This window comes from Radiomyces spectabilis (assembly GCF_025331425.1).
Source record: "Radiomyces spectabilis strain NRRL 2753 chromosome Unknown BYT42scaffold_11, whole genome shotgun sequence".
Classification (NCBI taxonomy): domain Eukaryota; kingdom Fungi; phylum Mucoromycota; class Mucoromycetes; order Mucorales; family Radiomycetaceae; genus Radiomyces; species Radiomyces spectabilis.
In genome coordinates, this window is record NW_026251936.1 from 467,686 (window position 1) to 493,106 (window position 25,421).

General features: G+C 45.0%; 8 protein-coding genes across 8 annotated transcripts; 7 read left to right on the forward strand and 1 right to left on the reverse strand.

The window, feature by feature from the left end:
* The first annotated feature begins 446 nt into the window (after nucleotides 1–446).
* BYT42DRAFT_580445 (stress-activated map kinase interacting protein 1-domain-containing protein) lies at nucleotides 447–3,853 on the forward strand. Its single transcript, XM_051569502.1, has 9 exons — nucleotides 447–1,029; nucleotides 1,102–1,952; nucleotides 2,032–2,106; nucleotides 2,172–2,738; nucleotides 2,815–2,945; nucleotides 3,034–3,159; nucleotides 3,234–3,366; nucleotides 3,440–3,695; nucleotides 3,776–3,853. Exons 1-8 carry the CDS (start codon nucleotides 617–619, stop codon nucleotides 3,490–3,492), a joined length of 2,349 nt encoding a protein of 782 aa, XP_051420493.1. The 5' UTR covers nucleotides 447–616; the 3' UTR covers nucleotides 3,493–3,695; nucleotides 3,776–3,853.
* Nucleotides 3,645–6,022, forward strand: BYT42DRAFT_70214 (P-loop containing nucleoside triphosphate hydrolase protein). Its single transcript, XM_051572797.1, has 4 exons — nucleotides 3,645–3,866; nucleotides 3,953–4,041; nucleotides 4,191–4,290; nucleotides 4,523–6,022. The coding sequence occupies exons 1-4, from the start codon at nucleotides 3,797–3,799 to the stop codon at nucleotides 5,656–5,658; spliced, it is 1,395 nt and encodes a 464-aa protein (XP_051420494.1). The 5' UTR covers nucleotides 3,645–3,796; the 3' UTR covers nucleotides 5,659–6,022.
* Nucleotides 6,023–6,994: 972 nt separating this feature from the next.
* BYT42DRAFT_502014 (uncharacterized protein) lies at nucleotides 6,995–8,146 on the forward strand (the record flags this gene model as incomplete). Its single annotated transcript, XM_051564801.1, has 1 exon — nucleotides 6,995–8,146. The coding sequence occupies one exon, from the start codon at nucleotides 6,995–6,997 to the stop codon at nucleotides 8,144–8,146; it is 1,152 nt and encodes a 383-aa protein (XP_051420495.1).
* Nucleotides 8,147–8,578: 432 nt separating this feature from the next.
* BYT42DRAFT_580456 (succinate dehydrogenase iron-sulfur subunit) lies at nucleotides 8,579–10,052 on the forward strand. The gene is made up of 6 exons (XM_051569503.1): nucleotides 8,579–8,736; nucleotides 8,809–8,916; nucleotides 9,010–9,265; nucleotides 9,340–9,479; nucleotides 9,555–9,623; nucleotides 9,706–10,052. The coding sequence occupies exons 1-6, from the start codon at nucleotides 8,665–8,667 to the stop codon at nucleotides 9,916–9,918; spliced, it is 858 nt and encodes a 285-aa protein (XP_051420496.1). The 5' UTR covers nucleotides 8,579–8,664; the 3' UTR covers nucleotides 9,919–10,052.
* An 805-nt stretch (nucleotides 10,053–10,857) lies between these two features.
* Nucleotides 10,858–12,910, reverse strand: BYT42DRAFT_548352 (uncharacterized protein; the record flags this gene model as incomplete). The annotated part of the gene is made up of 6 exons (XM_051566010.1): nucleotides 10,858–11,490; nucleotides 11,554–11,716; nucleotides 11,777–11,988; nucleotides 12,051–12,170; nucleotides 12,253–12,701; nucleotides 12,769–12,910. 6 exons carry the CDS (start codon nucleotides 12,908–12,910, stop codon nucleotides 10,858–10,860), a joined length of 1,719 nt encoding a protein of 572 aa, XP_051420497.1.
* A 984-nt stretch (nucleotides 12,911–13,894) lies between these two features.
* Nucleotides 13,895–17,078, forward strand: BYT42DRAFT_501415 (uncharacterized protein; the record flags this gene model as incomplete). Its single annotated transcript, XM_051564766.1, has 9 exons — nucleotides 13,895–14,152; nucleotides 14,442–14,574; nucleotides 14,653–15,152; nucleotides 15,313–15,445; nucleotides 15,512–15,886; nucleotides 16,057–16,241; nucleotides 16,330–16,467; nucleotides 16,537–16,737; nucleotides 16,806–17,078. The coding sequence occupies 9 exons, from the start codon at nucleotides 13,895–13,897 to the stop codon at nucleotides 17,076–17,078; spliced, it is 2,196 nt and encodes a 731-aa protein (XP_051420498.1).
* A 1,283-nt stretch (nucleotides 17,079–18,361) lies between these two features.
* Nucleotides 18,362–19,028, forward strand: BYT42DRAFT_70407 (uncharacterized protein). The gene has a single exon (XM_051572798.1). The coding sequence runs from the start codon at nucleotides 18,487–18,489 to the stop codon at nucleotides 18,958–18,960; it is 474 nt and encodes a 157-aa protein (XP_051420499.1). The 5' UTR covers nucleotides 18,362–18,486; the 3' UTR covers nucleotides 18,961–19,028.
* Nucleotides 19,029–20,650: 1,622 nt separating this feature from the next.
* BYT42DRAFT_595024 (uncharacterized protein) lies at nucleotides 20,651–25,197 on the forward strand (the record flags this gene model as incomplete). Its single annotated transcript, XM_051570816.1, has 16 exons — nucleotides 20,651–20,767; nucleotides 20,849–21,092; nucleotides 21,166–21,393; nucleotides 21,465–21,525; nucleotides 21,586–21,896; nucleotides 21,937–22,187; nucleotides 22,258–22,740; nucleotides 22,810–22,914; nucleotides 23,088–23,199; nucleotides 23,257–23,429; nucleotides 23,494–23,697; nucleotides 23,765–23,842; nucleotides 23,909–24,110; nucleotides 24,184–24,506; nucleotides 24,591–24,892; nucleotides 24,966–25,197. 16 exons carry the CDS (start codon nucleotides 20,651–20,653, stop codon nucleotides 25,195–25,197), a joined length of 3,426 nt encoding a protein of 1,141 aa, XP_051420500.1.
* Between the last annotated feature and the right edge of the window lie 224 nt (nucleotides 25,198–25,421).

Below are 25,421 nucleotides of genomic sequence, written 5' to 3' on the forward strand. Positions count from 1 at the left end.
TATTTATCCGTTGATAAAAGAGGGTGGACTCATCGCATGAAATAGCTGCATGAAGTAGGTCTCAGATAATGTTAGAGAGAGATCTTTATTCTCAAGTGTTCATATATCGGCTGATGGGATACACAGGTGCACATAACTTTGGTACAGATGTAATGCATGGCTCGTTAAACTATATTTCAACTCTATTATACACTTTATTGAAAATAGAAGTCATCATCATGAAGATGGCCTCTTCTTTTTGATGTAACAAAGTCGTCAGTTTCAGCGCATTTTCCCTCCAGGACTACGCAGGCATTATACAAGGCCAAGGTAGTATGATGAGATCCCCCACACTCCCCGCCAATAAGGGACCAAGTCATGATTTTTGCTTCCTTGCAATTTATTTTATTATTTCCCGAGAAAAATGAACTGAAAGAGGAAAAAGATATTAGGGAAGTCAACAAAAATCGGGATTACAAATAATGTTTGCCAGGGCATTGTAAGGGAAAAAAAATGGCAAGTAAGGGAATGGTGGAACTTCCTTTTTCTTTTTTCCTCTTTTCTGCGTTCCATTGGGCTTGTTCTCTTTCCTTTTTGGTTTTATGACCTTGTCAGTTGGTTCTCCATTGCATCCGCCATGGCTTTGACAACCGATGCCGACTTTCTTATTCATATGATGCGTATTAAATTTCTCCGGATGGATGAACGAGGGGAACGCATCATCTCGTTTCATCCCACCGTCATGTCAGACGACTACATTCGCCTTGCTGCACCCACCTACCCTGAAATGCAGTACTGTTACTCGCCTGTCTATGAGAGTTTAGCCACCAAAGACGTGTCGACCGCACCGTTTGGTACCGGTCTCGTCAGCAGTCCACGCACCAAACGAAGTCATTACCGTTTACGAAGGAAAGACACCGATACAAGCATACCGCCACTCACCACCACTCAACCTACGCCTTCCAGTGAACAACCGAAATCATTGGCCGACCGTCCTTCCATCAGTGACGATGACTACGTCGAAACCGACGAAAGCAATATGGCACAAGGGTAAGCAAAAACAATGTGGGGAGCATGAAGGCTCTGAGAACAAACAACTAACCACTCATGGGTCTGCAGCAGAGGAGGAATAGGAAACGACCAGACGGCTTTCCGAAAATCGCGATTATCCGACGCCGATTTGCAACCACGGCTGGACAGTGCCCTGACGTCCATCAGCCATGCCACCAGTCGTGGCGCGCTGGATTCTCAAACGGACTCGTTTCACGGCAACGGAAGCGATCATGCTGCTATGCATACCTCACTTCATCCTTCGGTGGATTCCGCCATTGACCCTTCGCCACGATCGTCACTTGATATTATTGATCCCAAACAAGGATCGTATCCCTTTCCTCACGCCGCTTCGGCCACTACTAGACTTTCCGTAGATGATATCAGAAAAATACCCACCCTGCCTGCTCCCGTCGAAACCGTCCATCCTACCGTCCCGAGCCAGTCTCGTCCTCCACCTGCGTCGGTCTTTTCCCCTCTGCGAATCACCAAAATCGATCTTTCTCAGCCCGCCACCGTTCCTTCCACCTCTTCTTCTTCGTCGTCGTCGTCTTCTCCCCCTTCCGCACTATCTCCTCGTCAATTAAAAAAACCGGCCTTTGGCAAATCCGTCTTGTCGGCGCTCATTGCCGAAAAGGCATCCGTGGCCGAAAATCCATTTGCAGAGTTCAGTTTTGTGTCGGGCAAAGGCGAACCCAATTCCATTACTCTGTGTGTATATTTGCCGCATTCAGATCGTCCTTATGAGCCTGTATCGCTGGTCGTCAGGCCGGACGCTATTATATATGATGTCATTGGTTACATTCTCTACGATTATGTCGAACAAAAACGCAAACCCGAATTGGATCCTGAGCTCTACGATTTGTCCCATTGGGTGCTTCTCATTGCAGAAGACGATGGTGAAATCGAAGACGATTTACCAGGTAAGCGTCGCGCGCATCAGAGAAAATCGTCCCGACGCCATCGACTAACTTATGATTGGATAAAAAAAAATTATTAAAGCGTTGGATCGAACACGAAAGATTGATCGCGTCTCGTTTGATCAATTTGCTCTGTGTCGGGCGAATGCGTCCCAAGGTAATGTCTGTGACCGGTTCAAAGAGGTGGGCATGGGGAAATCTGACGGTGTGGATTTTGAGTAGTGAAACAAAACGAACAAATTCGAGCCAAACTGGGACGTAGTAAACCGTCGACCGATACCATTCAAAAGGACAAATCCGCCGCGACGTTGCAACCAACAAGTAGCATGAACTTGGCGGTTCCTTCCAATGCGCCTTCCACCTCCATTAGCCCCACTACTTCGCACGCCGACAATACCAGCATGGATTTCCTGGATCCACTCGAAACTTCACCATATGCGCAACCCAATCAGGAAGCCGATTCGTCGGCAGTGGCGGTCCCTGTTCCTTCATCCAAAGCCATGTTAACCAAAGCTACCATGCCAATGACCCCATTAAAGTATTTCCGCATTCGTTTAATGACGAACGAAGAAGTGTCGGCGACCACGACCATCCCGGTCTACGCTGAAATGTTTATCGGCGATGTGTTGGATATGGTGTCCAGGAAACGGAAACTGGATCCCGACGAGTACATGCTCATGATTGCCGACAGTAACGTGATTATTCCCAACGATACGACGGTCGAAAGCTTACGTGGGATTACCGAACTCACGTTTACAAAGAAAAATACCGCTCTCACCATTCCCAGCTGTAAGTATCGGGTGTGGCTCTATCTGTAGAGGGAGGGACAATGATGAGATGTCCAAAGCTGACGGATTGGAAATAGCATCCCATATCTGGCGCTCCCCCATCAAGAAAAAGAAGGACGATCTGAGCCATCCTATGTATTTTGCTAGCGATGGGGTAAATGCGTCTTCAGGACCGAATGCAAATGATGGCATTTTCTCGCAATATAAGGTACGTATATGGATGAGATCGGAAAATGGGAACAAGGAGACTTAGTTGATTTGTGTCACCTAATTTGGAACCGTTGCGATTTTTCCAGAAATATACCGTCAACCGGAAAATGCCCATGTTTGTGGGTCGTCGCGTGAGTGTACTGGCGATTGACGGCGATTACATTCATTTGATGCCGCCGGAACACAAAGGCATGTTTGATTCCGTAAAGACAGTAAGTAAACAAACTGAGGAAAAGAAAGAAAAGGTGGATGCAATGCTCTGACCACGACGACTTTTGTGGATTAGACTTCTTTTCACGTAAGCGCAGTTCGCACATGCAAACAGAGTAAAAAGGTGCCAAGCAACTTCAAGATTGTGATCATGAAAGAAAGGGATTATAAAACATATGATTTGGAAGCGGAGAATGCAAAAGAAGCGTGTAAGTGATCATGTTACTAGAGTGGCAAAGGATGACTTTATTGACAGCTGGTTTTTTTTTTTTTTTTTTTCAGACGAAATATGCGCGAGAATCCGGTTTTTGATGCAAGTGAGCAAAGGTGCATAACTATCATTGCCATTTGCCATTACCATTCTCTCTTCACTCTCTCTTTTTTCCCCATGATAAACTTCATTGTAACATATTTTGAAAAAAATACACGTCTTTCCCCTTGTCATTCAAACAGTTGAGTGATCGCTTCACGATAATTAAGTTGCAGGCTCACTTTTTTTTTTCCCTGTCGCACAATGATCTCGAACTAGACGTTTTGTCTTTTTTTTTTTTTTTCTTTTTAGTTCTTGCATCCAAAAAGATCGGACTCTTTTTTTGCTTTTGTTTATTTGTTGCTTACATTGGGTCTTGTTTATTTTCCATGAAGCGGTTCTCCAATCTATTTACGACTGCGATACCAAACAAACCGCCGGAAGTTCAGGAAGCTATGGGTGATTGTCATCCGTTGACATTAAGCAAATGGCTCATGGAGTGATTGCTGATGGTTTTTCTGTTTGGTTGTTTTTCTGATTTGTAGTGGATATTCCGGTGCGTATTATTGGCGCACGGGGTTCAGGAAAAACGACGTTCCTGTACAAGCTGTATTTCAAGTACTGTGAGTCTCAGGTACGATTTGAAAAAGTCATTTGTTGAAAGAGGGGTGGAGCCTGAAAATCTCCAAGCATGACTGTAAAAACCAGCAAGATTGGCGCAGGTTGCACAGGGTTGATTGATTTGAGATCGCTCGTAATGAGAAGCATTTTTTTTTTCTATAGGTCGATAGAGATAAACCTTTTGAAGTGTTGCCTACCGAAACATTCAACGTAGAAACAATCAGTTATCAAAATCACGCATTTCAACTATGGGATTTTTCAGGTACGAACGCTTCAACCGTCTTTATGTAAATATAATGAAAAAAGAAACCCATTCTTCTCCTCGAAACAAGCTGCAACCTGCTCGGGTTGCTTCCACCAGCATCAATCTCTCCCTTTTTTTTTACATCTTTTGATTACATGATCCATGGTGGATTTGACCCCCTTTATTTTTCCATTTTTTGGGTTCCATGGTAATGATAATGACACTCAAAAACCAAAATTGATCTCCGTAGAAATTAGTGCATCCCTGCATTACATGAAGCATACACAAGTGCTCATCTTTTTCGTGGATGCCGTAGAGCAACAGAAACCGCACGTGGCAAAGAAAAACATCGAGAACCTCTTGTGGCTTCTGGACCAATTTGCCAAACCGCTGGCTCAAGCGATCGTTATCACGGTGGCAAACAAGTGTGACGCGAAAGGAGCGATGGACGTGCAAGATATCGGCGAGATGTGGATCAAGAATCCCAGTGTCAAATCCGCATTGGAAGGGCACGACTGGAGAATCTTTTCATGCGATGCCGTATCCGGTCAAGGACTCACCACCGTCATGGATTACCTCGTCCAAAAGTTGGAAGCCAAGAAAACGCGACCCCTTAGTTTTGGCAGCACCACGCAGCAGAGTACTCACTCGTCCGTGAGTCAGTTCTCCTTACCTTCCTCTTCCACGGCGTCATCCATGCCCATTGTCGCCCGTTCAGCTCGTTGTTCGGACTTACGACGGCCTTCCAGTCTCCTGTCGGACGATCGTGACGGATCATGTACAACCTATCAGCATGATTTTCCATCCCAGTCGAAAATGCCCGTGACACCTTGGGAAGACGTGGGCCACCCGTATCATTTATCCGACCATGAATTCTATTCGAGCTTTTACGAAGGACGCTCGTTCCTCTACTTTGACCATTACACGCTCCTGCGAATTGCGTACCTGACCCTTCGACACGAGAAGCGCAAGGATGCGACGAAACGACTACTGCATCGCTTGCGAAGGACGCTGCGTGATATAGAATTATTGGAACAGGAAGCGTTTCGAGACGCCGAACCCATGTTACCAGAGAATGTATTCCATGAATCGATTCGATACTCAGAAACCCATATTCTGTTTTGGCTGCAAATGGTGTCGTTTGCCATGTTACGGCATCCCGTCCTGGAAGGCGAAGATCGAGGATTCGAAACGTTTCTGATGCAAAGCAGCGAACTCTGGGACGGCGAGATTTGGAAAAAGTACTATTCAGCCAAAGTGTACCAGTCCGAAAAAGGCATCAACTCTTTCTTACCTCCTGATCGAAAACCGCTTCCCAATGCTTTCCGGCCTTCCTCGCTGGCTCTCAAGGGAAGCGGTCTAAGGATCGATTATCAAGTACTATAAACCATTAGCTGGCCTCATTCACCACTTATACCATAGATAAAACCAAACTGTTTTGGAAGTCGTGCTTCAAACATGATTTAGCGAGACTCTGTTTCATTCTTCAATGTACACATATACGGATCCATATCGTCTTTCGTATTTCCCGTCCATGTATATTTAACTTTGAAGATCCTGTGGCGGCGCGTTTTATCATTAACAGCTTCATGGCAATATGTACTTCCTTTAATTTTAATGTTGGTGCGGTAAAGAATGGCGGTAGCAAGTTGCTTAGAGCGCCAATGAGCTTCAATTCTTTTCAAAGAGGAGAGCGGAAACAAATTGGCGCGTCGGAATAAGAAGCAATTAGTGGCCAAAAAAAGCGAAAACCCCTTTCTCGGGCACCATGAGTAATCAAACGCCGATATTGCCCGAGTTTTCAGCTGCCACAATGTGATTTAATAACGGAACGGGGAACCGTCCAATTTGCTATGCCGAAAAAAAAAAAAGCTGAGAAACGTAGACTGGCTGAGGCCGCATTAATCAAGCGGTCCATGGTCCCCAATTGGTGATTATGAGATATTTTCCAATAAAACTCTTCCGTTCGGTGGACCAGTTCAACTATCCAGATCACCTGCATTACCTACATGAACCAATTGGAGGGTTTTTTTTTTTTTTTTGAAAAAGGCATGAAATTTTTTTTTAACTCTCCTCATTCGAGTACATTAAATTCAAGTTCCATGGTGTGGTCATGCCGACAGTTTTGCATGATCAAGTTCATCAAGAGCATTCAAAAGCTGCAATGACAAGCAATGATTTCGTCAATAGCATGATAAAGCTCTTGAAGACTATCCTTGAGGCTCGCGTAACCTCCCGTGCCGATTGTCGTCAAGCACATCATGGTGATGATGCCCTTTGCGGTTTCCGACTCGGATCTGACATCTCCAACAAGGCTTGGCTACAAGGCCGCGGTACCGTGTTCGTTGATATCTCGGACGCTTCATCTAACATGTTACTGGAAAGCTGGAATGTGGATTATCAAGGTACCGATCAAAGCCATGTCGATTATTCAGATCTCGTCCATCTTGTCGACAGTTACATCCGCCATATGCCGATCAGTACGTTATTATTGCGACAATCATCACGGGAAAAAGACGATTTGAGTTGCAGGATACATTGGGCCAGTACCGCAGGGTCAGGAATGACAGGTGAATGCTATACGGGCCATCAGCGACCCGCTCAGCAAGAATTCGAAGCTAATGCCCGTCTCCGACGCCATCAATTTCCTTTGGTCGGGCGAAAGCAGGCAGAATTCGTCAACTTGCAGGTGGTTTACCTGCAAGAACCCCAGTGGGTCTTGATGGACCACCGTCATAAGCAAGATGCCGTCGATCCGGTGGCTGCTCAGGTAGCCGAGCGGCTCCGTCTTCATGCCGACGCGCCTTCAGTCCAAAGGCCGCCTGAAGCCACCTTATCACCAGCCACTTTGTGCCACCCGTGTCCCTCTGATGTCCCATTGTCTACGCCCACAAGCCATCCTTGTATCAGTCGCTCATTCCCCGTGCCTCCATCACCGATCATGCCAAGACTGGGTGTACGTCGATTGTCCAAACTGTCTCTCTCAGCCATGGGGCAGGACATGGATAAGGACGATGAGGACCTCGACACACCGCAGGCTTCCGAAGCGATTCACGCCACGGCGTTGGCGTTGCCTATACCCTCATCCACAATGCAATATACCCATCATGATCACGGTCACGTCGGATTAACGCCATTCGCGTATTCGGTTAGTCCTTCGCAACCTACCCTTCACTCTTGCAACGACGAATGGCCGAGTTTGTCCCGTGCGGGTCTAGCCGCTCCCGCGGTGGTACAAAGACGTAATTCTTGTGGTTTGGGTGACCATCACGCTGGTAGCTTAATTGGCAGTTACGAGGAATCCCTGCTGAGTGGACGAATGTCGACGACGCCTTCCAGACCGATTACGTTTCAGGTCCAAATTGGGGTGTTGGGTTTGGGTGATTGCAAATCGTCATTAAAGTGTCCCCCTCATGTGACACTGGACTTCCCTGCCTTCTACTTTGAAAGAAAAGACGATGAGTGGTCCACTCCCTACGTTGGCAATATTGACATTTCCGGTCCAAAACTCCCCGCTTATCGGTTGCCCCCCAAGGGTCAGCTTCAGATCATTATCCGCAATCCCAGCAAAACCGTGGTCAAATTCTTCCTGATACCTTACGACGTGTCGGCCATGCCAGAGTACCATAAAACGTTTCTGCGACAGAAATGCTACTCGAAAGCCGCCAGCGTTCGTTCCCTACGTTACGCCATTCATGTGCAAATTTGTCGGACAAAAAGACAGCGTGTGTACCTGTACAAGCACATACGAGTGGTGTTTGCCAGACAAATCATGGATTCCCACGAACAGTTGAAAACGGTGTGTGAAGGACCGCAAGAACCGGCGTACTCACCTTTGACCACGACCGATAAGGACATTTTCGGTCTTCCGTAAAGAGCCTAGCAACAACAAAAGATGGAGGAGGATGAGAAAAACAATAAAATATTTTTCTCTTGACGTATTTGTAAATAAAGCTTTGCATCATACAAAAGTAAGAAAAGCTTTTTTTCCATTCACAGGAATCGATCTAAAAGAGGCAAGAATGGATTGGTGGATTATGAGTTTGGGTGTTACAGGAATCCGTTGCGGATGACAAAAGCGTAATCTGTCTTTCATATGTTATCCGTAATCGGAAGGGCTAAACGAATTTCCGGCAGGCTTGATGAGCCGTGGGCGTTTTCCTTTTTCCTTCCATTGGGATTTTACAATACCTTGTATACAGGGTCCCCCTGCCAACACCGGCCTGGCATGCCACCCATTTTTTCCCGTGCTTTTGTTTTTTTCTTGTGATTATTTTAGACCCCCGCTCCCCTCCCTCTTCTTTTTTTTTTTTTTATTACCCTTGACTTTTTTTTTCTTTTTTCTCTTCCAACAGAACTTATTAACCTCCTCCCCCCACTCTTTCTTGAACCATGTCGTTTGCACTTTCTACTTTGCGATGTACATCTGCTCTTCGCAACGGCCGATGGATGGCTGCCACTGCCGTAAGTTTACTGCATTTGTACCGTTTTATTCCCCTTATGGGCACTGGTAACCCTGACACGTGCTTTGTATAGCCGCTGGTCCGTTCTTTAAAGACCACCTCCACCGCCAACATGGCATCCGCTTCCGAACAACCTTTGAAGAAAGATCCCATTTACAAGACCTTTGAAATCTACCGTTGGGTAAGTGGCTGCGCTCATGTGGAATTCGTCATGACAAAAGATTGGTTTCAGTAACGCTGACGTGTTGTTGTTTGTTTCTGTGACGGTATTTAGAATCCTGACAAGCCTACAGAAAAGCCCTACTTGGAGACTTACAAGGTCGACTTGAACAACTGTGGTCCCATGGTCCTTGATGCTCTTATCAAGATCAAGAATGAACAGGACCCCACATTAACTTTCCGTCGCTCATGCCGTGAAGGCATTTGCGGTTCTTGTGCCATGAACATCCAGGGTGGCAACACCTTGGCTTGTATTTCAAAAATTGACCGTGATCCTAGCAAGACTGTCAAGATTTATCCCCTCCCTCACAGTAAGTTATTTAGACAAATGGTTGGATGTGATGGTGGGTATGATATTGATTCAACGCGTTTTGTGTGTTTCCAGTGTATATTGTGAAAGACTTGGTTCCGGATATGACCCACTTTTACAAACAATACAAGAGTATCGAACCATACCTCAAGCAAAATACCCCACCTACCGATGGTCGGGAAAATTTGCAATCCATTGAAGACCGTAAGAAATTGGTAAGTTACAAGGAGAAAATAAAATAGCGAGATTACTTTACTGACCTGCGTGGTTGCAATCTTGGGTTATTGTAGGATGGCCTTTATGAATGTATTCTCTGCGCATGTTGTTCCACTTCATGTCCTTCCTACTGGTGGAATCAGGTATGTGAAGCGAGCTTGGACTGGGGAAGCGTTTGGTGTGGTTGTGGAATGGTGGATTGACGAAATGGTTGATTTTCTGTAGGAGGAATACTTGGGCCCTGCTGTTCTTATGCAAGCCTACCGATGGATGATTGATTCTCGTGATCAATTCGGTCCTCAACGTCGTGAAAAGCTTCAAAATAAGATGGCACTGTACCGATGTCATACCATTATGAACTGCTCCAAAACGTGTCCAAAGGGTCTGCAACCTGGTGCTGCCATTGCCAAGATCAAATTGCTCATGGCTACCGAGTAGAAACTATAAAAAAAATAACAATCCCCTCCTTCATTTCTTTTTCTTTTCTTTTTGTATACTTTTCAAGCACCTAAAACAAGTACCAAATAATGTCAACAAATTAAAAAAAAATTCGCATATTGGATCATTCACACATCATTCATGTTTTTTTCATGTTGGTTGCATAATGAAAAGACGTTGTGTACCCACCCGTTTATGGTTATTTCTTGGTCGCACACACCTGTCGAAATCCTCGTATTTTTTTGTATGACCGGTGGACCAAGGGTTTTTACTCCATTTGTGAACATTTAACTACAAACAAACCTCTCCATTCTTACCTGCCATAAACAGCTAACAATCTCTACAAAAACCAGGTTATCCTCGTGAATCCATCATCCGCAAACCTCATCCAATCATGGCCCATCATGCCCATGCCATGGACAGACATGGTCATCCATTTCTCACGATAATTCACCTTTATCTTTCTGTTCTTTTCAACTCTTGTACCCTTGCTTTCTTTCATCATGTTCTTTTCACAAACCTGTGAACGCTAAAAGAGTGCGTTGGCAAGCAACGATGATACGTGGCCTGATTTTTTCTTTTTTCGCTCGTGGCATGACATGCTTCCTCGCGGATCAGTTGCGTTCCACGGTCTATCTCTTTCAAATTAGTCAAAACAGGCACTGTTTTTTCCACCGTTTGTTCAGAAAAAGTATGTTTTACCAGTATAGACAGACCCGCCGCGTCAGAAAACATGTTAAAAAAGCCTAAAACAAGAAAAACGCCAATGTTTTGTAAAGTTACACACAAAATTTTAAGAGATGCGGTCTTTCAAAAAAAATCATGGCCAAAATTTCCCCACATTTTGTTCAAGCATATAAAAAGAAGAGGTGGCCGGCGCGCCTTTTTTCCATTTCTTTACTTTTTCCGTATTCAGGGCAGTTTACATTACATTTTTTACTAGTCGGATTCTGTTTTTATAGCGGGTTGTAGGACATACGCATACACGCCTAAGGGTTCATTGGCACGTCGCAAACGTTCGATTTCATTACGCGCTTTATCTTTGAGCTGGACATTGGTGCGTTCAGACAAGATTTCCTGATGGCGGTATTTGATGCTTCGCCACAGCGGTTGTTGGAAGTGTGCCAAGCCTTCTTCCAGCGCTTCAAGTTCAGTATCGGTCCATCGTCGATTTCGTTGCGTACGTCGCCATTTTTGTGGCTCACTACCCGATGGAACGAGCGGTGCAGGTGTCGAACTCGGCAACACTCTCCTTGCTTTTTTCAACTCACGTTTCTGCTCCGCATCTTCATTTTTGTCGTCTTGGCTACCTCGTTTTTCGGAGCCCTCGGACCGAGTGACCGTGGTTGTGGCGGTGGTGGCCGTCGTCCTGGTGACATGTTCCTCAATTCCGTCCAATACAGCATCGATGGACGCTTCTTTTTGATTTCGACTGCTACTAGCGAGTGTACGATCACTCTCTTGAGTTGTATTGTCAAGGATGACTTGTTTGTTCTTTCGCTGGGAATATGGAGTTTTAACCTCGTCTTTAATTTCCTCTATTTCATTACGGTCGTCCGCTGGAAGGTTACTCTAAAGTAAATCGGTTCATCCACATGAGAAAATATTCGTGAACGAGAAAAAGTCTCGATTTACCAAGTCAACTACCTCTGCGTATGACTCGTCGGAATCGCTATTGAGTTCATCGATAAACTCTTCGTCCTCTTGCTCTTCTTCTTGTGAATCTCTTTCGAAATCATGTTCTGTCAGCATATCAGCATCCGGCTGTTCATCCATGATCGATCGTTTTTCCGGTTGACTAGCAAGTCTTTTACGTTAGCTAGGAAAGATCCATTACATTCAACGGACGGATGCTTACCGAGGTTCACCTGCCGGGAGGATTTCTTGATAGGTATCAGCGAAAACGTCATTGTCGTCTTCCTCTTCAAAAACATCGTTTACTTCGACGGCTTCAACGGCATCGTCGTAATCGCTGTCATTGGTGGAGAGATGACCGTCTTCATTTTCAGCGGCCACTTGATGAAAATTATCATTCAATTCATCGTCGCTTGGATATTTTGGTGTTTGAGGCTAATGAAAAAGTAAAAGAATGAGCTACAAGCATTTCACTTTTTTGGGAAGCCTACACTTACAGCCACGGTGGTAGGTCGAAGCGAATCCAAGAGCTGACGCAATACAGGTTTCCATTGCGCGTGCAGGGATTCTTTTGTCCAACCTTCTTCCAAAGAAGGCACGTCCGTTAATTGATCAATCTATCAAAAAGTCAACCACGGCCCACAAAGTGGAGAAAATAAGTTAATTTGTATCAAAATAGCAAGAGAATCATTGGCTTACGGTATCGAAACGCTCTCTTGCGAGCCGGACGACGTGTTTTGCAATCTCATGGTCGTCTTTGAGACCATAGGCTTCGCTCGTTTTGGGGAAAGCGGCTTCCATTTCCGGATTGATTTCAACGTCGTCGTCTTCAGCCGAATTTTCACATTTCTCAAGAATCTTTTTCACGAGAATTCGTGTACGCATGTCAATATAAGCATTGATGCAGTCTTGCGAAAATTGGAAATGGGAAGGCACCACCGTCCGGAAAAATTGGTCCGACGATAATTCCAGATTTTCATCTTTCCAAATCGAATAAGCAAACGTGGCCAGATTCAACCGCGCCATCGATTCTTCCACCCATTGAACATCTTGATCATTTACACTGTCATCCGAGCGACGTTCAAAATCTCTCACAATCTCCATCGCCTCCACGTAATATCGCGACCCAAACATCTTTTCCTTTAAAGCTTAAATAGACATGCATTAGCTGACAAAGAAATGATTATACAAGCATTAAGACGAGTCTGACCATACCTGCTAATTCGATCCAGTATGCATTCACGTCTTCATCAGAGGATGTGACGTGAGATAAGTTAGCAATGAGATCGATGAGCTTCAGCGCCACGGGATCGGCCTGCTTCAGACAACGGACAATTTCCGACGGTTGGGTATCCATTGAATTTCAAACGCTCACTACTTACAACTCTGACATGAGGTTCCATCATACTCTACTACGTGACAAAACGATAAAAACTTACAATGTAAGAAGAGTCACTGATTCGGAAGGGATCGTGATCAAAGTTTCTTGGAGGATCCGAGGGTTTAGGGTTCGAATTTCTGAACCATTGTTCTCGCTTTTTATCTTTTCCAAACTGCGCGCGCAAAAGCAGTCCTTCATTAGAGCAGTGAGTATCTTGATACCCATATGTCCTGGCGATTATTGTTTGATTTGGCTGATCCGATCACACCAATTGACCTAATAAACGTGCGTCATCCAATCACTGCACTGGATTCGAATAGGTCAACGCATGCTGCTACATAGAGCGGCGACATAGCATGACACAATAAGGCCTCGTTTTTTTTTTTTTACTTTATAACGTAGCCATATATTGTCTCTTTTTTGACCTAATTTTAAAACGTGAGAATGATCCAAATCATTTCACGTCGAATTAACTGGACTATGATGAATATCAAGATTATCATATGTATTGTATGTAGTGACAATTAGGCAGGAATGGTTTTTTGGATGGAAACTAAAATCACATGGCGCACAAAAATCGAACAATCAGGTTCGCTGCCTCAAATAAGCGGATGACAAGTGTCGCTAATTTCCAGCCAATTCGTTCTTCAAAAAAAAAAGAAAAAAAAAAAGTGCCACCACGGCCTAAGTTGAGTGTGCTCTTTATCTTTTCTTCCTTTTTCTTACCAGCGAGCAATGATGAACGGGCCATACCAAACGCCATTGCCGAATGGTGTGCCACCGAATCGAGCGTTTTCTCCTCGAGCCGCTACACCGCCCGTGAATACCTTGACGCCGCCGTTGCCACACGGTCGTCCCACTTCGCCTGGCCAAGACGCGCCGGCCGCGGGTCGTCCTAGAAGACACTATCCTACCTTTGCTGGAGCCGATCCTTCGTTATTATCCTCAGCGCGACCTTTCATGTCGACGCCTCCTCCACCTACCGCCGCAACGCCCGTCTTGCAACCGGCCATTCCTCCTCCATCGTCATCATCATCACCGTCATCATCATCACCTCACTATGCTGGCATGATGAACGGCATGGCCAACATGTCTATCCATCCTTCACCAACGTCGGCGGTCCGCCAAGATATTCCCCTCATTGGCCAACCTCCTCTCCTCCAAGATCTTTACCTTCCCGTGCCTGAACCTCGTTTGCCCAACAATGTAAAAAAAAATGTTTTGCGTTGTCTTGGCTATTAGCCATCAGGATGCTATGATATTAACTAGACTGTCTCCTATTTTTATTCTATATTCATAGATTACCGTTACGGCATCACCCCATGTTCAGGTGGATCGTCGCTTAAAACGATGCACACTCAACGCTATCCCGTTCTCGAATAGTTTGCTGAAACGGACCAAACTTCCATTGTCTCTCATTCTCGAACCTTACTACACTTCCACCAATCAACCTGTATGTCTCTTTTATGGAAACTCACTTTTTTTGTGCTTACTTATGGGCTTATAGATCCAAGTGCCGGTGGTCGCGGATACCGTGGTCAGTCGATGTACTCGCTGCAAGACCTATATCAATCCATTTGTTCAGTTTACCGAAGGCGCTTTAAAGTGGCGATGTAATATGTGTGGCATGGACAACGATGGTAGGACATGCATCTTTTTTTTTGAAGTTTTTGGGTATCCACGGGTGTATGATGAAGAGAAAGCTAAAGTGTATTTAGTCCCGCCCGAATTTGATTGGGACATCTTGAGCCAGCAACACGCCGACCGCTGGAGTCGGTGTGAACTCAACTATGGCTGTGTCGACTTTACCGCGCCGGCCGAGTATATCATGCGTCCTCCTCAACCTCCAATTTTCGTATTTGTCATTGATACTTCGTTCCAGGCCATTCAGTCCGGTATGATTGATGCTGTCGCCGACGCGATTCTAGCTTCTTTGGATAAGATCCCCAATGAGGATGGGCGCACCAAAGTCGCATTTATCACGGTCGATCATGCTGTATCGTTTTACAGATTGGTCGAGCAAGAACCCGAGATTTTGGTGGTGGGCGAATTGGCCGATATGTATTTACCACGAGCATCGAGTGATCTCGTCGTCAACTTGGCCGAGAGTCGGTCCATCATTGAAGATTTATTAACTCGCATGAAGACCATGTTTTCCCAGTCGAACGCCAGCTCCAATTGCCTAGGCTCAGCACTAAAGGCTGCCCAATTATTACTGGTACGTTCAAAAAAATGCTGACAACTCGTGGTAACGATCCATCCATCTAAAAAAGCAAGCGCTGTAGTCGAGCACGGGTGGCAAAATCGTCTGTTTTCAGAGCAGTTTACCGACGCTGGGAGAAGGCGCCGTGAAACCTGCGGATCCGGCCAATAATAAGTCCCCTGTCGATACGACCATCATGACACCGTCCAGTTCCTTTTATAAAACATTTGCAGGCGAATGTGCCAAAGCGCAAATTTGCGCTGATATGTTTGTCTTTGGTGGCCCTGTATCGGATTTGCCAACACTAAGTAAGTTGAAACCACGAAAAATAACATGTTCTTCACAAAGATACTGATGTGGGAATGACGAAAAAGATGTGATTCCCCGGTTTACGGGCGGTCAGACGCATTACTATCCGGCGTTCAACCAAGCCAACGTGTCCGATGTCGTCAAATTGAAGGAAGAAGTCAAAATGTTGCTAGGGGAACACATTGGTCTTGAGGCGGTGATGCGTACGCGTTGTTCTCCCGGATTGATATGCAAAGCTTTCTATGGCAACTGTACTACGCGCGTGCCTGACATCATGGCACTTCCCAATGTACCACGCCATCAATCGTACTGTGTCGATTTAGCGATTGAAGAAGACATCCAATCGTCTATGGCCTTTTTCCAAACCGCGTTACTACACACCACATGTACGGGCGAACGTCGTATTCGAGTAATGACGCTCTGTCTTCCCGTCACCAAGAGTTTGTCGGAAGTGTACGCCAGTGCGGATCAGGTATCCATGGCACGAGCGTTATGCCATCAAGGTAAGGAAAAAAAAAAAAAAGAAACCCGGGAGGGGGGTTGCGCGTGTATCAACACTCGGTGGGGGTTATGATGTATCTCATGAGATTATTTTTTTGGTTTCATTTAGCCATTGATAAAGCGGCGATTTACAAATTGCGTGATGCACGCGAGTATTTAACACGAAGTGTGATCGACATCTGCAGTGGTTACGGCAAAGAAATCATGGGATCCGGCGCTTCGGGAGCAGCTCGGTTAACCATGTGCCGTGAATTAAGTCTCTTGCCGCTGCTCGTCCTGGGGATTTTGAAAACGGTAAATATCACTCTACTGAGAAATATTGACACAGAAGACATTGTTTTCAGTGAAACTGATGGTCACGATGTCTTTTTTTCTTTTACAGGAAACGTTCCAGGATGCACCAGCTATTCCTCTGGATGTGCGTGCGCAATCGACAATTTTATTGCGAACCTTGCCCAACGAAGCGTGGTTGAAATTTGTCCATCCCAACTTTTATTCACTCCACAACATGCCGCAACAGGTAAAAAGAAAAAAGATAGATTCCAGGTCGATTTTTTTTCCTGTTACTGATGCGAATAATGTACACCAGGCTGGCACCGTGGATTCTCAAACCGGTAAATGCATGATGCCTCCTCGATTGAATCTGTCGAGCGAAAAATTGGAAGCGCATGGCTGTTACCTGGTGGAAAATGGCCAAACTATTTTCATCTGGATTGGGAAGGATGCGGTCCCGGCGCTGTGCATGGATCTCCTCGGCGCCCCGAATATTCAAGAAGTCAAAACAGGACAGGTAAAAATTGGAGAGTAAAACAAGGACATACCAATCAGATTCTGATGTACCATTTCTTTTTTGATCAGATACCTCAACTGCCTGCATTAAAGTCATCCTTTTCGCAACGTGTCACATCGATCATTGATCATTTGAGAAAAGATCGTTCAAGTAATTATTATCCTACCCTTTACATTGTTAGAGAAGACGGCGATCCTATGCTACGCTCGTGGTTCTTGGCGCGTCTGTTAGAAGACCGTCAACCAACAGGTCCGGCCATCGCGGGAGCCAACCAAGATCACATGAGCTCCGGTATGAGCTATTTCCAGTGGCTAGGATTCCTTCGTGCCAAATATCAATAGTATACACTACCTTAATAAAAGAAAAAAAAAAACACGGACACCATTACATGCATGCGTCTTTTTTTTTCCTTTACCCCTGTTACGCAGTCTGCATAAGATGACATTATTTTTAGATTTGTAGAATATTACTTTCATGTAAGTAAAGCCGCTACAAAGGCGCCATTGAACCGTACGGGGCTTGTATTATGGCATGTCAAAAAAAAAAAAAAAAAAAAAAAAACGGTCCAGCGCGCTGTCAAAAAAAAACGGTTCAAGAAAAAAGACCGTGGTGGGTTCCTATCGGGATTGTACGCACTGTAACTTTCAGCTTCTGCTTTCTATATTATGCATGTCTTTGCGATCGTAATTTAGAAATTGGATGATCAAGGTCCCAGGTACAATTCATGCACTGCAACTCTGACCATAGTCTTTAGACAATCAAACACACTTCCTCAATAGGCAATGCAAAGGAAAAAGCCGGTTGCAACCCAGACTCTATTTTGTGATTGTCTGGATTCAATCCGGCTGCAAGAAAAGAAAACCCGCAAGTTTGCCGCAGTCTAGACGATTCCCTCCAAAGCTCACGTTATTCAGCCGGAAATAATAATAAAAAAAACTTCTTAGAATGTCATGAAGAAAGAGGATGGATAGCTTGTCTGTACTCCTGTGAAACAAAGAATGGTACTTTTTTAGAGACTTTTTTGTCTCACTGCTCAGCAACGAACGATCTCGCCAGAGAGATGCAACCCTTTCTCTCACGCGTAAATACCGGATTGGTGCCGTTCCGATTGACAGTCTGCATATCCTCGGAATGCCAATCAGTATCACGTTATGACGCAAACTGTAACCTTGGGTGGTGTCGGAGTCTTGTCCCTACCGTCATCCGCCATGTTATGAAATCGCCAATTTCGGCATTCCCCACAAAAGAAAATATACAACCACTATCACGTAAAATCGCAAGATCAAAAAAGAAAAATATCTACTCGGAGATTGAGTGGCGGTCTGACAAACCAACGCCTCGTCTTGATCGACCATTGTCTGAAAAAAATGTTCTAGTTTATTAGTTAGGTTGGTAAAGAGTAACAAGAAAAAAATTGGAGCATCCCAGGCAGGACAAAAAATAATAATAATGAAGTGCACATGTATAAATATTAAAGGGATCCACCTGATGGAGCCCATGATCTCCGGGAGAGAGGTGTGAAGGTCTGGAAAGGTCCCTTTGGGTTTATCTTTCTTCTTTTTTTTGGGTGGTTTTTTCTTTTGTTTGTATGACAGATCCTTAGGGATCCACTCGTGGTTGATCTAATTTGTCGGTTGTCGTTCTTGATGCTCAGCCTGCTGAAAGAAAAAAAAAAGAAAACAAGGCAATAATCACGCGTACGATTGAGTGACCTGCCATTTTCCATCTTGATACTGCGGCACCCCTCTGATGTGTTTGAGGTTAACAACACCCATCATAATCGTCCTCGCAACAGCAATAGCAACAAAGACACAAAGCAAGTCTATGGGACATACTGCAATCAGTGACACCATCTCTCTTTTTTTTCCGGCCATCAACGATTACTCACAAACCCCAGCAACATCCGTCTCGACCGCCTGCGGAATTACAGCAACCTGTCCTTTGTTGCTGATAGTAACCACCATAAGGAGCCGTGACAACCACCGGTGTTTGCTGTCCCATCATCGGCATACCTGCAGGACTGTAATAACCTGGAAAACAAAGCGCTCGATTATCAGCGATCTGTCTCGGTGCTCGTTCTTTCTTTATTGCAATAAACTCTTTGGACAGCTTACCTGCGGGAGCGGGCGTGGCATAAGTCATTGGCATGGGTTGGGGATAATACGGGGATCCAGGCATCATTCCTGGAACTGGACGTCCATAAGCTGGATTCATAGGCGTTAATGACATTGGTTGTAGCTAGATTTTTCAAATGTGAAAATAAAAAAATAAAATAAAAATTGAAAAGGAAAACCAAAAAAAAAAGAACAATGTCACCTTGCGTTTATATTCAGAAAGGCAAGCCCCATGACAGCGTCCAATGGCTGGAACACCGAGATAACGTGACTTGCGAAACGTTTAACACCATCTGCTTCATCGTCCCAAAAACAAACCAAGATCGACCATATCGAAAGTCCGGCATACAGTATTCTCACAATCGATTTTCAAATGTCCAGACTGGTTACTGTAGCTTCGGGTTTATCTTGGTTGTTTCCCTGTATTGAGTGATCCTGTTTTGTTTGCTTGAAAAGTCTCACATTCTTCATTTTGCAAAGTGCATAGTATAAGGGCATAGTATGTCGGATTTGAGTAACAAATTGGTCAATGACAGTGACAAAAAGGTTACGATTTCTGTGATAATTCTCTACCAAATTTCTGGCTCTATGACGATCAATCAAAATGACAGAATTGTTTATGATGTTTTATCTTTCTTTTTTATTGAGAAAAGTGAAATACACCAAGTCTTCCGATATCCTCATTGACATCCGGCACCAACCGAGATAGCCACCCATCGGTCAAACGAACGGCCAACAGATCGACCACACCTGCTTCAACAGGGTATGTATCTGCACATTTTCTCCAAGTTTTTCTTTGCGATGCCATATCCACGGTGGCTAACAGGACGAGCAACCATAAACTTGGAAAACCTATAGCAACTTTCGACACATCCCGCACAAATCTACGCTGAAGCTCATATCAGAAAACACGGTTCAGTGTGCATGGGTTGTGGCCTGAGGGCATCTATGGATTATCCGACGACACAAAGATGATCAAGCTTTTGGAAACCCCGCGTTCTTCTTCTGTTTTGTGATGCGATATGATATGTTTTTGTGGTAAACTATTGTGATTTCCAGATAAATGGGCAGATCTAATACGTTGGTTCAAGGCACGGTGATCCAAGTGGGGGCCCTTCTTGTATCAAAGTGCAGTAAAAGTAGGATTATCGGTTAATAAAGCATCTAACAAAAGTAACGATGATTGCCACCAGTTTATCATTAAAAAATTTGTCCTCATGTTGGCTAGGCAATGCGGGTCTTCAGAAGCAAAGTTTGGGAGCTCCGGAGCCTTTCTGAATTTTTTTCAAGAAAGTCTGTGCAGTTTTGATCCGACCGAAATAGTTCGAAATCCAAACAGTGCTAAAAGTTACTATGGTATAATGCCAGAATTTTTATTCTACTGTATTCATTTCTGCTTCAGTAAGAAAAACAGATGTAGAATTACTAACCTCGCATAACGAATACGGCACGGCATACAGTTAAAGAATTTCAAGAGAGAAAAATAAGGGGAATTCTGATGTGGTATAATTCTCATTCAGGTCAGCATGCGTCATTGTGCGAATTTAAGATTCCGCTCCCATATGACGGTCATTTTGTCCCAACACCCAAATTGGGCGAGACACACACCAACGGGTGATGTTCTAGCTTCTGTAATGATGGACGCAGGGCACAAGATAAAAACAGAGTTGACCTGGTCCCAGCTAATCCATGCCGAGGTCATTGGTACGTTATGAACCGCTGGATACTCTGCCAGTAAACCAACAAGTTGCTTTACTAACACCCTTTTTCTGTTTGGGCCTGCAGCTGTCACCAGCGCGATGCGGAAGAATGCGCGGTTTTCTGGCATGGGAGTCGGTGGTCTCCACATGGGCAACCTTGGCCTGAGTATGGGGCTTCGCACCGGACCGTATAATGCCAACGATAATATTGAAGAGGTACGCAGATGCTTTGTCATTGGCCCATCGTAACTTTGTCTGATCTCATCTTTGATTGCCCTCGTTTCTGATGTAACATAGACAAATCCTCTCATGAAAGGCTTCTACGACTTACGAGAATACTTGACGACCGTAGAAGGTGAAGCAACGTTTTTATATTCGTTGGGTGGGCTGTCGCCTTATTCGTTCATAGATGTACGAGAATTGGACGCCATCAAGCTGCTGAATCCCTTCTTTGAAGTGATTCGCTCAGGTAACACCACAGGACCTATTGCAGGAGCCGCCCTGGGCAGTATTGAAAAGTTTCTTCAATATGGCATTGTTGGTAAGTTGGCTGAAAGACTTGAACTTGGAGGACTTCCGTTATTGACGCTTTTTGAAATCGGCACCCAATGTAGGCTTGCATAATCCCAGCATTGCATTTGCCATGAATGCTTTATCTTCGGCTTCAGCACACTGTAAATTTGAGGCTTCTGATGCTGCATCGGATGAGCTGGTTCTTTTGAAAATGCTGCAAGTCTTGCAAACGGCGCTTACGAGTGAATGTGGACAAGTATTGAGCGACGCGGCCGTGTGTGGCATGATGGAAACAGGATTGACCATGTGCTGTCAACTCAGATTAAGCGGTAAATAGACGAGATGCTTTGCTTTAATGAGGACTGTGCAAGGCTGACAAGCGTGGCGCGAATGTCTTTAGAAATGTTGCGGCGATCGGCGGAACACGCCATGAGTAAAATCGTGATTGCGATTTTTGAAAGGTAAGACCACGACGAAAAAAGAGATGACGAGGGACCATGTTGGAATTCATGCTACAGTAGATTGAAGGATTTGGAAGAAGAATGGCAAATTGTCGATGTACCCAACGATGTTGAAAAAGCCAATCCAGCATCCTCGATCGCGCCGCACATGAGTCCGCCGCGACCGTCGGATTCACCGCAAACGACCTCGTCCAGTGAAAAGATTGTCAGTACCATGGCCGTCGCTGCGCCTTCGACGCCCAACGAGAATGAAAAAGGAACACAGCCAACCCAGCAGGACGCTACCAATACAACGTCATCACCAACGGCAGCAGAGGAGGCATCACCCACAGAGGAAAAGGAGAATGGCGTTTCCGATGAGCATGTGGATGGTATGGATTGAATGGAAATATCAATGACATACGATTGGAGAGTTAAATAATTTGATCTTTGCATTAGATGATCAAACCCCGTTAAAGCCATACGGCTTACCGGCCATCCAAGAATTACTGCGTGTCCTCATCTCCTTGCTGAATCCACATGAGCATAAACACACCGATTCCATGCGCATGATGGCCCTCAGTATTTTGAATGTCGCCTTTGAAGTCGCAGGACGAAGCATCAGCCGGTTTGACATACTTCGATCTCTTGTGACCGATGATCTGTGCAAATACCTCTTTCAGGTACAAAATGAATTCATGACAAAAATTGTGCCGGTGAAAAACCTGATGAATGCCCTTTTTTTTTCTACAGCTTGCAAAAACCAATTCCACTCCACTACTTGCCTTGACACTTCGCACAATAACTACGGTTATCGATACCACGCGTCCTCATTTGAAATTGCAGCAGGAATTGTTCTTGTTCTTTTTAATCGAACGGTTGACGTTGAGCACGGGAGGCGCTAATACGGGCGTGATGGCGGATTTGGATGAAGACGGCAGTATCGGGTTTGTCCCGTTCAATCGCGACACGGCACTGGAACAGCGAAATGGTCATCACAACGACGTACGCAGCGTGTCTCCCAACATGTTTCTCGGTAAAACCACCGATTATCCGCGTACAGGCAAGGGATATCCCGACCACACCGTCCTTTCCACCGAAGTGCGCGAGCTACTCTTGGAGTGTTTGCTGCAATGTGCACGCAATCCCACGTTTATGGTAGATCTTTGGTACAACTATGATTGCGATCTTACGTGCGGCGATCTGTTTGAAGAACTGATCCAGTTCTTGAGTCGAGTAAGAAAAAAAAAAACTACTAGCCCAGCCCAGAGGGGACCGCTCCATTCTAACCCCCATCACGAGCAGAATTCATTCCCAGACAATACCTATTCTTCCAGCAATACGCACGTATTATGCCTGGACGCCCTCTTGATGTTTATCGATCACATTGTCGATCGCGTCAATAATGAGGTATGTATCTTGGATGAATTCACTTATCTGCTCAGTTGTCTGTATCTAATTATGTTCCCAGGACGACAACGTGCCAGAAGATCATACCGTATGTATCACGTGATACTCATTCATGCAAAACGGCGTGCCTCAGTCGAGAAAATTTTAACCGCCGATTTGTTCGTTCGTCGTAGGAATACACCTCTTCCGAAGAATTGCTGCGTCGCAAAGCGAGCAAACGCCTGATCCTGCAAGGCTCGTATTTGTTCAACGAAAGTCCAAAAAAAGGCATCAAGTTTTTGGAAGGTAAGTGACTCTGAATATTTGAGCCAATTCTTGCTGAAAAACGAATCTATTCATTAGAGAATGGCGTTATCAAGCCTTACAAGAACGATGACGATGAGAGCCGAAAAAGTCTGGCCAACTTTTTAAGATCGACTCAGCAATTGAATAAGAAGAGTTTGGGCGAATATCTCGGTCGACCTGAGAATTTTGATCTGCTGCAAGTCTTTATGCGACAATTTGAATTCACAGGGGTAAGAAAATGAGAAGAAAAATCCAAAAAGAAAGTTATCAGGAACCAACTCTCCGGTTGATTAGAAACGCATGGATGAAGCGTTGCGAGCGGTTCTTGAAACGTTCCGTTTACCTGGAGAATCACAGCAGATTATTCGCGTGACTGATACGTTTGCCGATGTGTACTTTGAAACCAAGCCTGAAGAGATTGCCAATTCCGAATCTGCCCAAATACTTGCGTATTCCATCATCATGCTCAATACCGATCAACATAATCCTCAAGTGCGAGTAAGTGGTATTTGGCAATGAGAAAAGAAAGGAGGGTCCATTTGTAACCTTTGGTTCTCGATTACAGCGTCGTATGACTCTGGAAGATTACATGAGAAATCTTCGTGGGGTGAATGGAGGTCAAGATTTCCCCAAAGAACATTTGGTAAAGTAAAATGTCCTATGAGCAAAGTGGATGGATCGTACTGACATTTGTTGGATTTTTTTTTAGAAACATATCTATGAAGCGATCAGCAAGGACGAGATTGTGATGCCAGAAGAACACGAAGGCCGACTTGGGTTCAACTATGCATGGAAACAGTTGCTTCACCGTGCTAATGTCGCTGGACCGTTCACGATTTGCAACACAAGTGCCTACGATAAAGCCGTGTTTGAACTGGCATGGAAACCCACGGTGGCAGCCATCTTTTATGGTAAGAAAAAAAATGGAGCGATTCTGTGACATGAGGAGGCTGATCTTTTTTTTTTTTGGGTGGTGTCGAGTAGCCTTCACCACGGCGCAAGATGATATTACGCTTCAAAAGGCGATTTCGGGATTTCATCACTGTGCGATGCTGGCCGCTCATTTTGAGCTTTATCAAGTGTTTGACAGTATTGTGATTAACCTTGCCAAGATGACGGGATTGCTGGAGAAATCGAAACACAACCATTCGTTGCCGGATCCCATTGTAAATGTCGAAGGTCAGGAATACGTGGTCAGTGAACTGGCGGTTCAGTTTGGCCGAGATTACAAGGGCCAACTTGCCGCGGTCGTCATCTTTACCATTGTCACAAGGCACGGCAATGCACTGAGGAAAGGCTGGACAAAGGTAAGTTTATTTCAGTTGAAATGTCTCTTGTTTTTTGGGGGGTTTAAGCGCAGGATGTCTCATGACATTTTTTCTTCTGTGCAGATTCTAGAGATTATTCGAAATTTGTTCCTGAATTCATTATTGCCTACGTCCATGCTGCAAGTGGAAGACTTTTTGTCTGGTACAACAAGTATTCCCTTGAAACCCAAGACGCCCGTGGCGCCCAAACAACCGAATCGTCGAGACGGATCCTTGTTATCGGCCTTATCCTCGTACTTGCTTTCACCATATTCGCACGATGAAAGTTATCGAGCTGATCCCACCGAAGAAGAAGTCGTCAGCACCATGTGCGCTGTGGATTGCATTGTTGCTTGTCGACTCGAAGAACTGTTTACAGATATCAGGTAAATACCCCATTCTCTCTTCCCTTCTTGTCCAAGACTGTGCAGCCGATGGGATTGACATGAATTTACCTAGTAATCTGAAAATTGAACCGCTGCAATCGTTGATGGAAGCTATCATTGCGGTGGGTTATGACCCAAAGATTGCCGCCGAGATGACAAAGGCCACCGAGACGACAGAGACAACAACAACCACACCAGCGACAGCAACCCCGACGATTCCTTATGATCCTGCCACCATCTTGTTTTTGGAGTTGATGATCACCGTGACGATCCGCAACAGTGATCGCATCGATGATCTTTGGTGAGTAGCAGTTTTGTTCTTGAGAGTTCAGTCAGGGCTGGATAACTGACTGATCTGGGAAAAATGGCAGGCCATATGCTACGCGATACATCTTTGGTATCCTGGAGCACGCCGAAAAGCAAAGTGTACTCGTTGTAGAGAGAACAGTGGTAGGACTTTTGCGTCTGTGCATCCGTATTGCTTCCAATGTAAGTTTATATTTGGTGAGATGGAACGTAACACGACAAT

Excerpts from the sequence above, each read along its gene's own strand:
- BYT42DRAFT_580445 (XM_051569502.1), top strand. The coding sequence starts at position 617 with ATGGCTTTGACAACCGATGCCGACTTTCTTATTCATATGATGCGTATT. Across the intron at positions 2,107-2,171 it reads TCGGGCGAATGCGTCCCAAG|TGAAACAAAACGAACAAATT; the intron begins GTAATGTCTGTG and ends GATTTTGAGTAG. Across the intron at positions 3,367-3,439 it reads GGAGAATGCAAAAGAAGCGT|ACGAAATATGCGCGAGAATC; the intron begins GTAAGTGATCAT and ends TTTTTTTTTCAG.
- BYT42DRAFT_70214 (XM_051572797.1), top strand. The coding sequence starts at position 3,797 with ATGAAGCGGTTCTCCAATCTATTTACGACTGCGATACCAAACAAACCG. Across the intron at positions 4,042-4,190 it reads TCAAGTACTGTGAGTCTCAG|GTCGATAGAGATAAACCTTT; the intron begins GTACGATTTGAA and ends TTTTTTCTATAG. Across the intron at positions 4,291-4,522 it reads TCAACTATGGGATTTTTCAG|AAATTAGTGCATCCCTGCAT; the intron begins GTACGAACGCTT and ends TGATCTCCGTAG.
- BYT42DRAFT_580456 (XM_051569503.1), top strand. The coding sequence starts at position 8,665 with ATGTCGTTTGCACTTTCTACTTTGCGATGTACATCTGCTCTTCGCAAC. Across the intron at positions 8,917-9,009 it reads CCTTTGAAATCTACCGTTGG|AATCCTGACAAGCCTACAGA; the intron begins GTAAGTGGCTGC and ends GACGGTATTTAG. Across the intron at positions 9,480-9,554 it reads TTGAAGACCGTAAGAAATTG|GATGGCCTTTATGAATGTAT; the intron begins GTAAGTTACAAG and ends GGGTTATTGTAG.
- BYT42DRAFT_70407 (XM_051572798.1), top strand. The coding sequence starts at position 18,487 with ATGTGTTTGAGGTTAACAACACCCATCATAATCGTCCTCGCAACAGCA.